Source organism: Triticum aestivum, chromosome 3B (genome assembly GCF_018294505.1).
Source record: "Triticum aestivum cultivar Chinese Spring chromosome 3B, IWGSC CS RefSeq v2.1, whole genome shotgun sequence".
Taxonomy (NCBI): domain Eukaryota; kingdom Viridiplantae; phylum Streptophyta; class Magnoliopsida; order Poales; family Poaceae; genus Triticum; species Triticum aestivum.
Genome location: NC_057801.1, coordinates 425,463,782 through 425,477,336, shown reverse-complemented (window position 1 = coordinate 425,477,336; position 13,555 = coordinate 425,463,782). Strand labels below are relative to the sequence as shown.

General features: G+C 47.3%; 1 protein-coding gene across 1 annotated transcript; it reads right to left on the bottom strand.

Moving 5' to 3' along the window:
• Positions 1-2,642: 2,642 nt before the first annotated feature.
• Positions 2,643-6,887, bottom strand: LOC123070174 (kinesin-like protein KIN-13B). The gene is made up of 12 exons (XM_044493222.1): positions 6,581-6,887; positions 6,322-6,492; positions 5,463-5,654; positions 5,256-5,357; positions 5,061-5,138; positions 4,892-4,973; positions 4,649-4,808; positions 4,254-4,556; positions 3,940-4,158; positions 3,403-3,859; positions 3,257-3,322; positions 2,643-3,165 (listed from the first exon to the last, which is right to left on the bottom strand). The coding sequence occupies exons 1-12, from the start codon at positions 6,677-6,679 to the stop codon at positions 2,986-2,988; spliced, it is 2,109 nt and encodes a 702-aa protein (XP_044349157.1). The 5' UTR covers positions 6,680-6,887; the 3' UTR covers positions 2,643-2,985.
• Positions 6,888-13,555: the final 6,668 nt, after the last annotated feature.

Sequence of the window (13,555 nt, the reverse complement as noted above, 5' to 3'; positions counted from 1 at the left end):
TTAGAGGGATTTTATATTTAATTTAATATCAACAGGGCTTAAAAGGCCTAGTAGTGGAAGGAGTATTAAGCCACTATGGCCCAATAGGAAGTGGGGCCCCCTTTCCTTTGGGGGGTGCGAATTGGACTAGGGGAGGAGTCCAACTCCTTCCCCTTGGTCGGCGCCCCAAGGAGGGTCTTTCCCTCCTTGTTGGCAACTCCCCCCCCCCAACCTATATATACTTGAGGTATTAGGCCCTTTTGTGATACAAGTTTTGGAGCTTCCTCTAGTTCATCTAGTTCTAGTTGATCCTAGTTGATCTAATTAGAGCTAGACCTAGTTCCTCCAATCCTTGTAATTAGAAGCCCAGTTTGGTTCTAATCTCCTTCCTTTAATTCTTGGGGGACGATTAGCTCTGGATGGCGAAGTGCTGCCGGATCATGAAGATTGTACGATTGCAACCAAGTACAGAGGCCGTGCTTTCAATCTTCTGCTCGAGGATCGTCCGAGGTTGGTTCGAGGAACTCCAAGTACAATCTACACCGACTCGTCTACTTTCGCTGCAGTCCGGAGTCGGTAACGGTCGTTGATCCAAACCTTATATACATCTTCATATTGTTCATGGGTGATCGTAGGACAAATTTTTTCTACTATATTTTCCAACAGGGGAATGGGGTCGGCGGAAGCATCGTCATCAACAACCACACGCGGGTGTCAAAGGCTATGACACATGAAGGCGAGCACGACGCTGCCTCGGGAGAGATCACTTAGGCTATGGCGATCCCCCCCCCATCTGCGAGGGGAGGGAGCGACCAAGGTAGGAGATGTGCAGGACAACAGCACGACGGCTGAGTTGGGCAACCTTTTATGGGAGGCGCGAGGAGTGGTGCGGTTTTTTCATTCGGTTCAACCGATATTTTCAGGCGAGCGGGCGCGGGGGGGGGGGGGGGGGGGGGCTAACGGCGACCCAGGTTGCCCGAATTATGCTAAACCGGTAGTAAATGTAGAAGTGGTTTCAGGAGTCCGGATACACTATGGAGAAGCCTTTGACCCACTGTAAACCCACCTTTTCCTCCTCTCTTCTCTCTCCTCACTCTATTGGACAAGAGATGGACATTTGATGCACCGGGTTGGATGGCAACCCCCCTATCTGTTGTCCACAGACATGTCCGTGGATGTTTTGGATTGTCCTTTTTTATGTACACCGTTGCATACACCCTAAGCGACCAACGATCGATGGGGGTAAGGGATGACGAAAGAAAGGTTGGGTGAAAAACAGACGTAAGATGAAACCTTTCATGTTGTTTAGGTACTCCTACATTCACAAATATAAGATCTTCTAAATTATACTAAGTGTGCATCAATCAATATGGATCGGAGAGAGTTTGTTCTGAATCGGATGTATGAGACACGTTTTTCAGTTCATATGTAGTCGATAGTAAAATTTTGAAATATTCAAAACATATATTTGTGAACGGAAGGAGTAGTATACATAGAGATACAGAGAACACTGCAACCCGGCGTTAAACAATGGGGAACACTGCAACCCGGAATCTTCATGCACCGTAAAAGATAGCATATTTATTGATGAACAAAGAGTAAAATTTATTGGTGGTCATTGTACTTGTCTCGCTGATTCGCTTTAGTTCCTATACTTAAGAACTTAGTCAATACGGTCACTATGTACTCATCTTGGTGATTATATAGTCACTGTCAAAACGTTGACCTGTCAACTCCCCACCTCCACGCGGGTCCAATGAATAGAAGAAAATAATAAAGACAGGAAAAAACCATGCGCGAGAGGGGATTCAAACCTGAGACTTAACCTGCAGATCCACTCGCGCTAACCACCTGAGCACAGAAGGCTTTGTGTATCGTGCTGAGGCGTACCTCTTTTATACAGTACTTACACACGCACGCACGCAGCTCACTTTTTCTTTGAGGGGCAGGCATCGCACTTTAGCAATGAACAGTATTAATCAAGAGAATAATACGGGAATGTTTAACCTCCTGAACTCTCTGCTCTCATCTATTTAGTTTTTTTTTCTCATTATCTATCGTTCTTGTATTATTAAGATGATGATTATGTTTATAGTATGCTAAATTGCTAATAAACGAGTGAGGCTTTTTGGCTCTCAGGCTCCACATTTAAAAAAATAAAAAAATAAAAAAGTTAGGGTAAAAAAATACACAAGTATTTGTAGATGTGGTTAAAAATTCATTATGAAATATATTTTGATATGACCTGTAAAAAAAACAAATCATGAGTACTTTATAGTGAGCGTACACTAGCGGTTCTAAAATGAAAAAAGCATACCCGTGTCTGTGCCATGCGTTGCATTGCATGTGTATAAAATACCAAAGCTCTGCTCAATGACAGTACTCGTTCCGCGCTCAGGTGGCTAGTGCATGCGATCCCTCACGCGCAACTGTCTGGTTTGAATCCCCACTCGTGCAATGTTTTATACTTCTCTTTCTTTCTTTATTCTTTCACTGACAGGTGGGACCTGTGTGGGGGTGGGGAGTTGACCGGTCAACGTAGAGAAAATACAAAGGTGTACGTTTTGACGGTGACCGTATAATCATCAAGATGAGTATATAGTGACCGTATTGACTGAGTTCTTAAGTACAGGGACTAAAGCGAATCAGCGAAACAACTACAATGACCACCAATGAATTTTACTCATGAACAAATAGCAGGGTACTCATGTGACGCGGATATACATACACATGGATTGAATGGAAGTACGAGGCACACGCACACCATGGAACGACTCAGGTACAAATATGCTACGGAGTCGGCCACGGCAAGCAGCAGTCAACTAGCCACCTAGTTCTGCTTTTGCCGCATCTATGGGTTCAGAACTGCGTCGGCGCACCGGCGTTCGCAAAGGCGAGACCGCATCGGTGCAGAGCTCATGGGGGCAGATCGACTCTGCTGCCTCTGTCCCCAACTTCCTCATTACCCTCGGCGACGGAGTAGTGACGAGTAGGCCGCTCTTGTGATCAAGGGCACTCGGAATATAGCAGCACGCTATTCTCGTTTAAGCGCCTCTGGAACTGTGCCAGACGATCTTGTAAATCCACAATTCCAGCAGCTTTCTGTGAGAGGATGCCGCTTAGTCTTGTAACGTAGTCGTCTAGTTGGTTGCCAGGCTGATCTGCTTCAACTAGCAAGTTCATCTCCTGATGAAACAAGAGGCCATTCACAGGTTACGGCAAAAATAACATGACCACCAGTTACAGGTGACGCAGTTTACCATTTTAGGCGACTAACCTCTTTAATCATGTCCAGGGTCTCTTCCACCTGCTTTCTGTGAGCACTCACTAAATCTTCCTCTTCCTGCACCAGTTAACAAACATCAAAACCTAACCCTGGTCATATTCTATCAACAAAGTGGTGCAGAAGCAATAATACTGTACCTGAAGGAGGTCATTCAGATGGTCATTTTCGTCTGGCACAGCCCTTCTAATTGGGTAAGCAACAGAATTTCTCATATTATTCTCCGAACCTGGATCTCTACCCTTCCGTGCCTGTTGCCTTCCCTGCTGGTACATTGTATCTGGTACCACGGCTATGCCTGTTGCTGCAGTAACTCTGCTTCTTTGTTCATTGAAATAACCACTATTCGCCGAACTGAACTCAGTATCTTCCCTGCCCTTGGGTATTCTATCCACAAACGATGGTGATGGCTGTTCTTTGGCATACTGCTGCTTGGGCCAACCAAACTTACTCCTTTCAGTGATATCATTCATTACCTCAGCTGCAGAGAAAGAGGGTACAACCGAAGCCAATGGGGAAGGACTCGATTCTCGTAAAGGTGCAGCGGCCAAAGGCACATCTTTCTTGCTGTTGCTTCCTTTTGACAGACTCTTCACTCTGAAGATGAGAATATGTTACATGTGTTACATGGACAAAAAGCAGCTACTGCAACATAAAGAATGAACAGAGATAAATACCTATCAGCATATCTCAATGTGTTCAGTGTATGTTCACAAGAGCCAGAACTAGGGGAAATGCATGATATCATGACAGTGCGCGAGTCTCCAATGAATGAATCTCGCAAAACTTCAGTCAGCTTGCTACCACGGAAGGGAATATGATTCTGATCATTATCAAGTGCTCTGATGCATTCCTTTAAAGCAAGCAAACTTTTATTGATCTCAGCACCCTCAATTCTGCATAATATTTTTCAAAGCACTTCAGTGTTAGCAAAAATCATTTGTATGTTCCTTACATAAGACAATAATAGAAGAAAGTTTTGTAAGATAACCTTGTTTGTTTATCATTTTCATTTGTATCAGCACCACGCTCACTGCCAGCCAGGTCAATAAACGACAACTTGCCGGCCAATCTGGGTGGCTTAGACTCATTGCCATCAACACGCCGTTTGATGGCAAGCTGAAGAATGGCATGAGATCGTGACGACTCCTCGTTTGCACCAGTTGTACCAGTACTTCTGGTGGCATTACCTCTCTCAATCAACTCCTTGATAGTTTCAAGATCAGACACCCTGTACTCTTGTAAACCAACAATGCAAACTTTCTGTTTTCCATCTTCTCTCATGCAAAGTTTACTACATGAGGTAATCATTGTTCAGAACTGAAACAAAATTGGCATTCTGCATAGACTATATTTATAAACATAACAGATTTAGGTATAATGTACCTCCTTTCATTAAGCAGATCATACAATTTCCCTCCGTAGATCTCAAAGAAACTAAAAAATAACTGAAACCCCTGATTACGATATGTATGGTGCATTAGTCTCAAAATGTCTTGGGAGGCCTTTAGAGGAAGTGGTCTCATGGTGTAGGTTTTTCCACTACCTGGATGGACAATGTAAGTTAGGAGTTGTCTTTAGTCTGCTGCAATTTTAGACATATGCATCTAGAGGATGTTGGAGATATACCGGTTTGTCCGTATGCAAAACAAGTTGCCTTTGTACGATTGAAAATAGCAGGAACCACCGGTTCCACTGTTTCACGATAAACCTGTAAATAGAATGAATTCAGGTTGTTGAGAATAAATTTATAATACCTAATACTACAATTATATAGAGTGTGCAGATTATTGATCACCTCATCATTTGAAACGTCCTCATCCAAAACAGCATCGAACACAAATCCATGCTTTTCGACATACTCAGTGAGGTCAACCTGCAGAATTATGTGCCAGGCATCAAGCAATGAGAATAGGCTGCGAGTAGCAAGTTAAGATCATATGGACAAGTAAAAATAAGGCAGAAAGATGGGGATAACATGCTTGGCATGAACCTTAAGTTTAGTCTCATGGACAGTCAAAGAATTTTGTTCAATGTCTATGATATCTTCTTCTTTCTTTGATATCTCCTTCTTGTTCAGAGGTCTTTTGCGCACCTGCATTTAACATTAAACATCAAAGCTATAAAAAGTAGATGTCCTCATAGCTTTGTATGAGCCAATGAGAAATATTTAATCATGGAGCAAGACAAAGAAACATACCACCACTTTGATTTTGGCAACAGGGGCTGCCTTCTCTTTCTCAGGGAAGGCCTTGAGGTAGTTACTTTCAGCAAAAACAGCGGACTTGCTCATCTGCTTGTCTGTACCAAAGCTCATATCCGAATCTTCAAAGCCTTCTCCATTGGTATAACCAAACTTTTCAGCACCATCATACATTCCTTGTACTTGAAACTGTATATAAATATGAATTACATTTAATACAGAATTTACAATGTGGGCAATATTATATGTCCCATTGCTACAACATTAAATATTTTGGTTTACCAGCGATCCTTCATCAGCATACCATCTAATCTAAAGAACTAACTTACACAAATCAATAGATTATATCGAACCATACAGTGCGGATTTTCTTTTCCTGAAAAGGAAGGTCAAAACCTCCCGGCCTTTGCATCCTCTGTTGAACACAGCCATAAATTCATTAAAAATAGATGCAGAACATAGATGCCAAAGCACATATTTGCAGGCAGAGTACATGGCGTGGGCAGCATTGGAAGGAACATGACCAAAATGAGACCCTACAAAAAACACCTCCGGATGCAGTGCCACGTCTCACCAGCTACCTAAAACTGTACCAAACATTTAATTTCGCACAAGTAACTGAAATTCGATTCGCCTAAAGCAAAAACGAAACAGTTCTTCGTTTGCTTTCCATACACCGATGATCCAAAGAAAATAAAAATACTTCTGAGGACCCATGCGGCCATGCCTCGACAACTGGATTCAGAACGTCAGATGAATAACACTTCCTACAATCAAGAATATTATAATCTAACGCAGCCACACGGGATCATCAGAACAGAAGCAGTACTTATAAAAACTGCAGCTCTCGTCTTACATCGGGGATAAGCTCGGTATCAAAGGCATGGAGGTCGAGCAGCCCGGGGCTGAGCTGGTGCCTCTGCCCCGGAGACTCCCCAGCCGCCGCGTCCCCTCCGCGCAGCCGTGCCGGCGTCGCCGGGTCCACCGACACGAAGATCTCCCCGTCCCCACGGCGCAGCCCGCCGCGCTGCACGCAAAATCAGCCCAAATCCAGATTCATGAGCTAACCGGAGATCACGCGCTGCATGCAGATCTCGAGGAATCGTTGGCCGTACCTGGGTCCACCTGCCGGCACCGCCAGCCGTCGCGGCATTGGTGGGGACGTCGAAGAGGAGCTGCTCCGAGGTGTAGCGCCGGCGCCCGCCCGCGTTCATAGTCACCGGCGCGGTGGGGCTCGGGCTTCCGGCGCTGCCCTGTGGACTGGGGAGCAAGGAAGGCAGGAAATGGGGAGGAGCGGAGCGGAGCGGAGCAGGGGACAACGGGAGGCGGAGCGAGTCGTAGAGAGGAGTAGAGTAAAGGCCTCTCGTTTCGGACGGCGAGGAGTGGATTTGCGGTTTGCACCCTAGATTTCGACTGACGTCGCGCTTTCACCCCCCAGTTTGAATTTGGTGTGGAAACCAAGGGAACGGGTAGGAAGGGAAAAGTGGGCCGTGACTTGGGGCGAGGGGACCTTTTCTCTTTCGTCCCTGCAGCTTTTTCGGTTCTGGTTAGGCAAGGCCTGTCACCACGAGCTGGTTGGTATGGATTTCGTTTCCCTCCTTTTGTTTAAGTAATTAATTTATATATGTACAGTGAAAATTTTCTGATTTTTAATGAGAGTTAGGTCCTACGAGTACATCAACTAATAGGGTGCATAATCGAGTTTTCCCGTGGACACTGTGGCAAATGGAACTTACATGGTCTTTACCTTTTAGGTCTCGCTCCCATAAAATTCAAGGGGGGCGTCGTCAACCCACCGGCCGGCCTCCTCACTATGGCTTCTACCGCCTCTGATGAGGTCATCTATTAGAGGTAGGGTCAAGGACCCATCATTTGGGACCCACATGGGACCCACCACCACCATAGGTAGGTCCCTAGACCGTGCCAACATTCAGATGCTTATATCAGGTAGTCCAATCGGATTGCTCAATTGCATTCAGACGACCATACGCCATTTGGCTGACGGGCCACCACTCGAACAAAGAAGACAGGAGGGCGTCATGGGAGCTACAACGGTTGAAGAATCCTAAGTCACCCTTTAACAAGAGTCAAGGTTACCGTTACCTGTAACTGCCATAGTAGAGGCTCATCACACATGTAACTGAAGCATTCAGTGTCATTTAATGCCTCGGGGACGTGGGAGACAAGGGGCTGCAGCGCACTCTATATAAGCCGCTCCCCTCCTCCATAGCCAGGCATGAGCAATCCTTATAACCATACCCATCAAAATCAAAGCAAGCCCCAGGGCACGAGACGTAGGGCTTTTACCTCCGCCGAGAGGGGCCTTAACTCGTTAAACACCGAGTGTTACACCTGCGCCGTAGCTAGGTTCTGCCCCTTATTCGTACCCCTAGTACTCATTGTCAGGATTGTAACCCCGACAGTTGGCGCCCATCATGGGGCTACGCATATAGCAAATTTCACGGCGTAGGGGGAATTCTTCATCATCATGTCAGTCGGCGGCGAAATCCGTTTCAGGACACTCTCCTTCATCGCCGACGACTTAGCATGGCTTCGCGAGGCCACACTGGACGTGGAGGCTTTGTCCGTCCTCGGCGCGATGCATTTCCGCGCATCGTCCTTCGGAGTCCTTCTCCGACAGCCCTCGGCTCCGTACTGAGTGGCCACTCGCCCTACCATCTCGCGTCGCCGCAAGCTTCCGGGCGCTCGCAGTTGCGGCGCTGGATCAAACACGTTGTGGCCACTCAGGCCACGGCTAAACATGTGGCGGCTCTCGAGTTCAACGAGCCCGCCCTCGACCACTCCAATGTGTCACTCGGTGATTCCTCAGAGGAGTCCGAGTGAGAAAGCATCGATTCGACCACTGAAATTCTCATGGCGGGCAACTCCGAGCACCACGCGCCCCCGGCGTACACGGACGCCCAGGCCGGCCGCGCGGGGGCGTCACACGGTAACACCGATGGCGCCGCCACAGAACACAGACCATACGTGCCCCAGGCTCTCACCCGGGAACAACGAGACGAGCTTCACCGCAGGAAAGAACAGCTCCTGAACACCCCCATCACAGGGATGACCCCCGAGGCGTTGGCCATGGAGTTGACTCGCCTGGCCACCTTGGCTGAGCACGATCGCCTTGAACGGCTTCAGATGGAGCTGGACGAGTGTGAGCGCTGTCAACCCAGTTCCAGTCGGCATAAGCGTCGGCTCTTCTCGAGTGACCAACCTCGTAAGTACCAAGTCCTAAGTAGTCCATTACAAAATCTAGCAGCTACCACTCGGATGGCGGATTCCATCGAGCCCTCTGGCTCTGCGGTCGGGAAAGGGATTCAGCAGATCCAGGCACTCCTGAAAACGGCGTTGTCGCAGAATGCGGTGGTGTCCTAGTACAGAGATCGGATCCACAACGCATCAGTACGCGCGGAGACCGTTCAGTCGGCTCATAGCCCACTCGGCTCTAGCAGGCGCCGAGTCACTTCATCCTCAAGATATCACCATGAAGATCGGAGGCGCGATTGAGTTGCGTCGCCCGGCGTCACGACGATTACGATCGCGCCTTGATGCCTCCACCAGGAGGTGGCTCGTACGGGCGCTAGCCCTACGATGACAGGCGGACAAACGGAGGTGACCGCAGGTCAAGTCCCACTCGAGACCCGCAGTTCAATGTGAGATCCGTTCTTGCTTAGAACTTAGTCGACGGGGGTTGGGCCCTGCGAGAAGGCCAAGATCATGACGTTTTGAGTGGTTCCGTATCATCGGGTCCTGAATGCTTCAGCCGTTACATACGGGCGGTAGGGATTCCCAACAACTTCAGGTTGGCCACAGGGATCAGCAAATTCACTAGCGAATCCAAGCCTGAGATTTGGCTGGAAGATTACCGAGTGGTTGTCCAGATCGGTGGCGGCAACGACAATGTGGCCTTGAAGCATTTGCCACTAATGCTCGAGGGCTCCGCTCAGGGCCTGGTTAACACAGCTCCCGCCAGGTAGCATATTCTGTTGGGACGACTTGGCAAGAGTGTTCATCAAAACTTTTGAAGGCACTTACAAGATACCATGTGGTCTGTCTGAGCTGCAGCACTGCGTACATAAGCAAAATGAGACTCTCCGTGAGTTCATTCAGCGGTGGACCACCTTGCATAATACGGTGGAGAACGCCACCGAGCACCAGGCGATCTGCATCTTCAAGGCCGAGGTCAGATACCGGGAGTTGAACATGAACTTTGGCCAAACTGAGACCCCGACTCATAGTCGGGCTATGGAGATAGCCAACCGGTACGCCAACGGTGAAGAGGAAGACCGATTGAGAAGTGGCAAAAACCGAACATGTGATGCTTATCAGTTGGACAACAAGGGCAAGAAGCACAAGAGGAAGGCCGTGAAGGAAATATGCCCTAGAGGCAATAATAAAGTTATTATTTATTTCCTCATATCATGATAAATGTTTATTATTCATGCTAGAATTGTATTAACCGGAAACATGATACATGTGTGAATACATAGACAAACATATAGTCACTAGTATGCCTCTACTTGACTAGCTCATTAATCAAAGATGGTTATGTTTCCTAACCATAGACATGTGTTGTCATTTGATTAATGGGATCACATCATTAGAAGAATGATGTGATTGAAATGACCCATTCCGTTAGCCTAGCACTTGATCGTTTAGTATATTGCTATTGCTTTCTTCATGACTTATATATGTTCCTGTAACTATGAGAAATATGCAACTCCCGTTTACCGGAGGAACACTTTGGGTACTACCAAACGTCACAACGTAACTGGGTGATTATAAAGGAGTACTACAGGTGTCTCCGAAGGTACATGTTGAGTTGGCGTATTTCGAGATTAGGTTTTGTCACTCCGATTGTCGGAGAGGTATCTCTGGGCCCTCTCGGTAATGCACATCTTTATAAGCCTTGCAAGCAATGTGACCAAATGAGTTGGTTACGGAATGATGCATTACGGAACGAGTAAAGAGACTTGCCGGTAACGAGATTGAACTAGGTATTGGATACCGACGATCAAATCTCGGGCAAGTAACATACCGATGACAAAGGGAACAACGTATGTTGTTATGCGGTTTGACCGATAAAGATCTTCGTAGAATATGTAGGAACCAATATGGGCATCCAGGTTCCGCTATTGGTTATTGACCGAGAATAGTTCTAGGTCATGTCTACATAGTTCTCGAACCCGTAGGGTCCGCACGCTTAACGTTACGATGACAGTTTTATTATGAGTTTATAAGTTTTGATGTACCGAAGTTTGTTCGGAGTCCCGGATGTGATCACGGACGTAACGAGGAGTCTCGAAATGGTCGAGACATAAAGATCGATATATTGGAAGCCTATATTTGGACATCGGAATCGTTCCGGGTGAAATCGGCATTTTACCGGAGTACCGGGAGGTTACCGGAACCCCCCCGGGGGTTATTGGGCCTACATGGGCCTCGAGGGAGAAGAGGGAAGGAGGCAGGAGGGGGCCGCGCGCCCCTCCCCTTCCTAGTCCGAATAGGACAAGGGAAGGGGGGCGGCGCCCCCCCTTTCCTTCCCCTCTTCCTCCTCTTTCCCCCTTCTCCTATTCCAACTAGGAAAGAAGGGAGTCCTACTCCCGGTGGGAGTAGGACTCCCCCCTTGGCGCGCCCTCCTTGGCCGGCCGCCTCCTCCCCCTGGCTCCTTTATATACGGGGGCGGGGGGCACCCCATAGACACACAAGTTGATCTACGGATCGTTCCTTAGCCGTGTGCGGTGCCCCCCTCCACCATATTCCACCTCGGTCATATCGTCGCGGAGTTTAGGCGAAGCCCTGCGCCGGTAGAGCATCATCATCGTCACCACGCCGTCGTGCTGACGGAACTCATCCCCGAAGCTTTGCTGGATCGGAGCCCGGGGATCGTCATCGAGCTGAACGTGTGCTGAACTCGGAGGTGCCGTACGTTCGGTACTTGGATCGGTCGGATCGTGAAGACGTACGACTACATCAACCGCGTTGTCATAACGCTTCCGCTTACGGTCTACGAGGGTACGTGGACAACACTCTCTCCTCTCGTTGCTATGCCATCACCATGATCTTGCGTGTACGTAGGAATTTTTTTGAAATTACTACGTTCCCCAACAGTGGCATCCGAGCCTAGGTTTTATGCGTTGATGTTATATGCACGAGTAGAACACAAGTGAGTTGTGGGCGATACAAGTCATACTGCTTACCAGCATGTCATACTTTGGTTCGGCGGTATTGTGAGATGAAGCGGCCCGGACCGACATTACGCGTACGCTTACGCGAGACTGGTTTCACCGTTGCGAGCACTCGTGCTTAAAGGTGGCTGGCGGGTGTCTGTCTCTCTCACTTTAGCTGAATCGAGTGTGGCTACGCCCGGTCCTTGCGAAGGTTAAAACAGCACCAACTTGACGAACTATCGTTGTGGTTTTTATGCGTAGGTAAGAACGGTTCTTGCTAAAGCCCGTAGCAGCCACGTAAAATTTGCAACAACAAAGTAGAGGACGTCTAACTTGTTTTTGCAGGGCATGTTGTGATGTGATATGGTCAAGACGTGATGCTATATTTTATTGTATGAGATGATCATGTTTTGTAACCGAAGTTATCGGCAACTGGCAGGAGCCATATGGTTGTCGCTTTATTGTATGAAATGCAAACGCCCTGTAATTGCTTTACTTTATCTCTAAGCGGTAGCGATAGTCGTAGAAGCAATAGATGGCGTAACGACAACGATGCTACGATGGAGATCAAGGTGTCGCGCCGGTGACGATGGTGATCACGACGGTGCTTCGAAGATGGAGATCACAAGCACAAGATGATGATGGCCATATCATATCACTTATATTGATTGCATGTGATGTTTATCCTTTATGCATCTTATCTTGCTTTGATTGACGGTAGCATTTTAAGATGATCTCTCACTAATAATCAAGAAGTGTTCTCCCTGAGTATGCACCGTTGCGAAAGTTCTTCGTGCTGAGACACCACGTGATGATCGGGTGTGATAGGCTCTACGTTCAAATACAACGGGTGCAAAACAGTTGCACACGCGGAATACTCAGGTCATACTTGACGAGCCTAGCATATACAGATATGGCCTCGGAACACGGAGACCGAAAGGTCGAACGTGAATCATATAGTAGATATGATCAACATAGTGATGTTCACCATTGAAACTACTCCATCTCACGTGATGATCGGACATGGTTTAGTTGATTTGGATCACGTGATCACTTAGATGACTAGAGAGATGTCTGTCTAAGTGGGAGTTCTTAAGTAATATGATTAATTGAACTTAAATTTATCATGAACTTAGTACCTGATAGTATTTTGCTTGTCTATGTTTGTTTGTAGATAGATGGCTCGTGCTGTTGTTCCGTTGAATTTTAATGCGTTCCTTGAGAAAGCAAAGTTGAAAGATGATGGTAGCAATTACACGGACTGGGTCCGTAACCTGAGGATTATCCTCATTGCTGCACAGAAAAGTTACGTCCTGGAAGCACCGCTGGGTGCCAGGCCTGCTGCTGATGCAACTGACGACGTTAAGAACGTCTGGCAGAGCAAAGCTGATGACTACTCGATAGTTCAGTGTGCCATGCTTTACGGCTTAGAACCGGGTCTTCAACGACGTTTTGAACGTCATGGAGCATATGAGATGTTCCAGGAGTTGAAGTTAATATTTCAAGCAAATGCCCGGATTGAGAGATATGAAGTCTCCAATAAGTTCTATAGCTGCAAGATGGAGGAGAATAGTTCTGTCAGTGAACATATACTCAAAATGTCTGGGTATAATAATCACTTGATTCAACTGGGAGTTAATCTTCCTGATGATAGTGTCATTGACAGAATTCTTCAATCACTGCCACCAAGCTACAAGAGCTTCGTGATGAACTATAATATGCAAGGGATGAACAAGACTATTCCCGAGCTCTTCGCGATGCTAAAAGCCGCGGAGGTAGAAATCAAGAAGGAGCATCAAGTGTTGATGGTTAACAAGACCACCAGTTTCAAGAAAAAGGGCAAAGGGAAGAAGAAGGGGAACTTCAAAAAGAACAGCAAGCAAGTTGCTGCTCAAGAGAAGAAACCCAAGT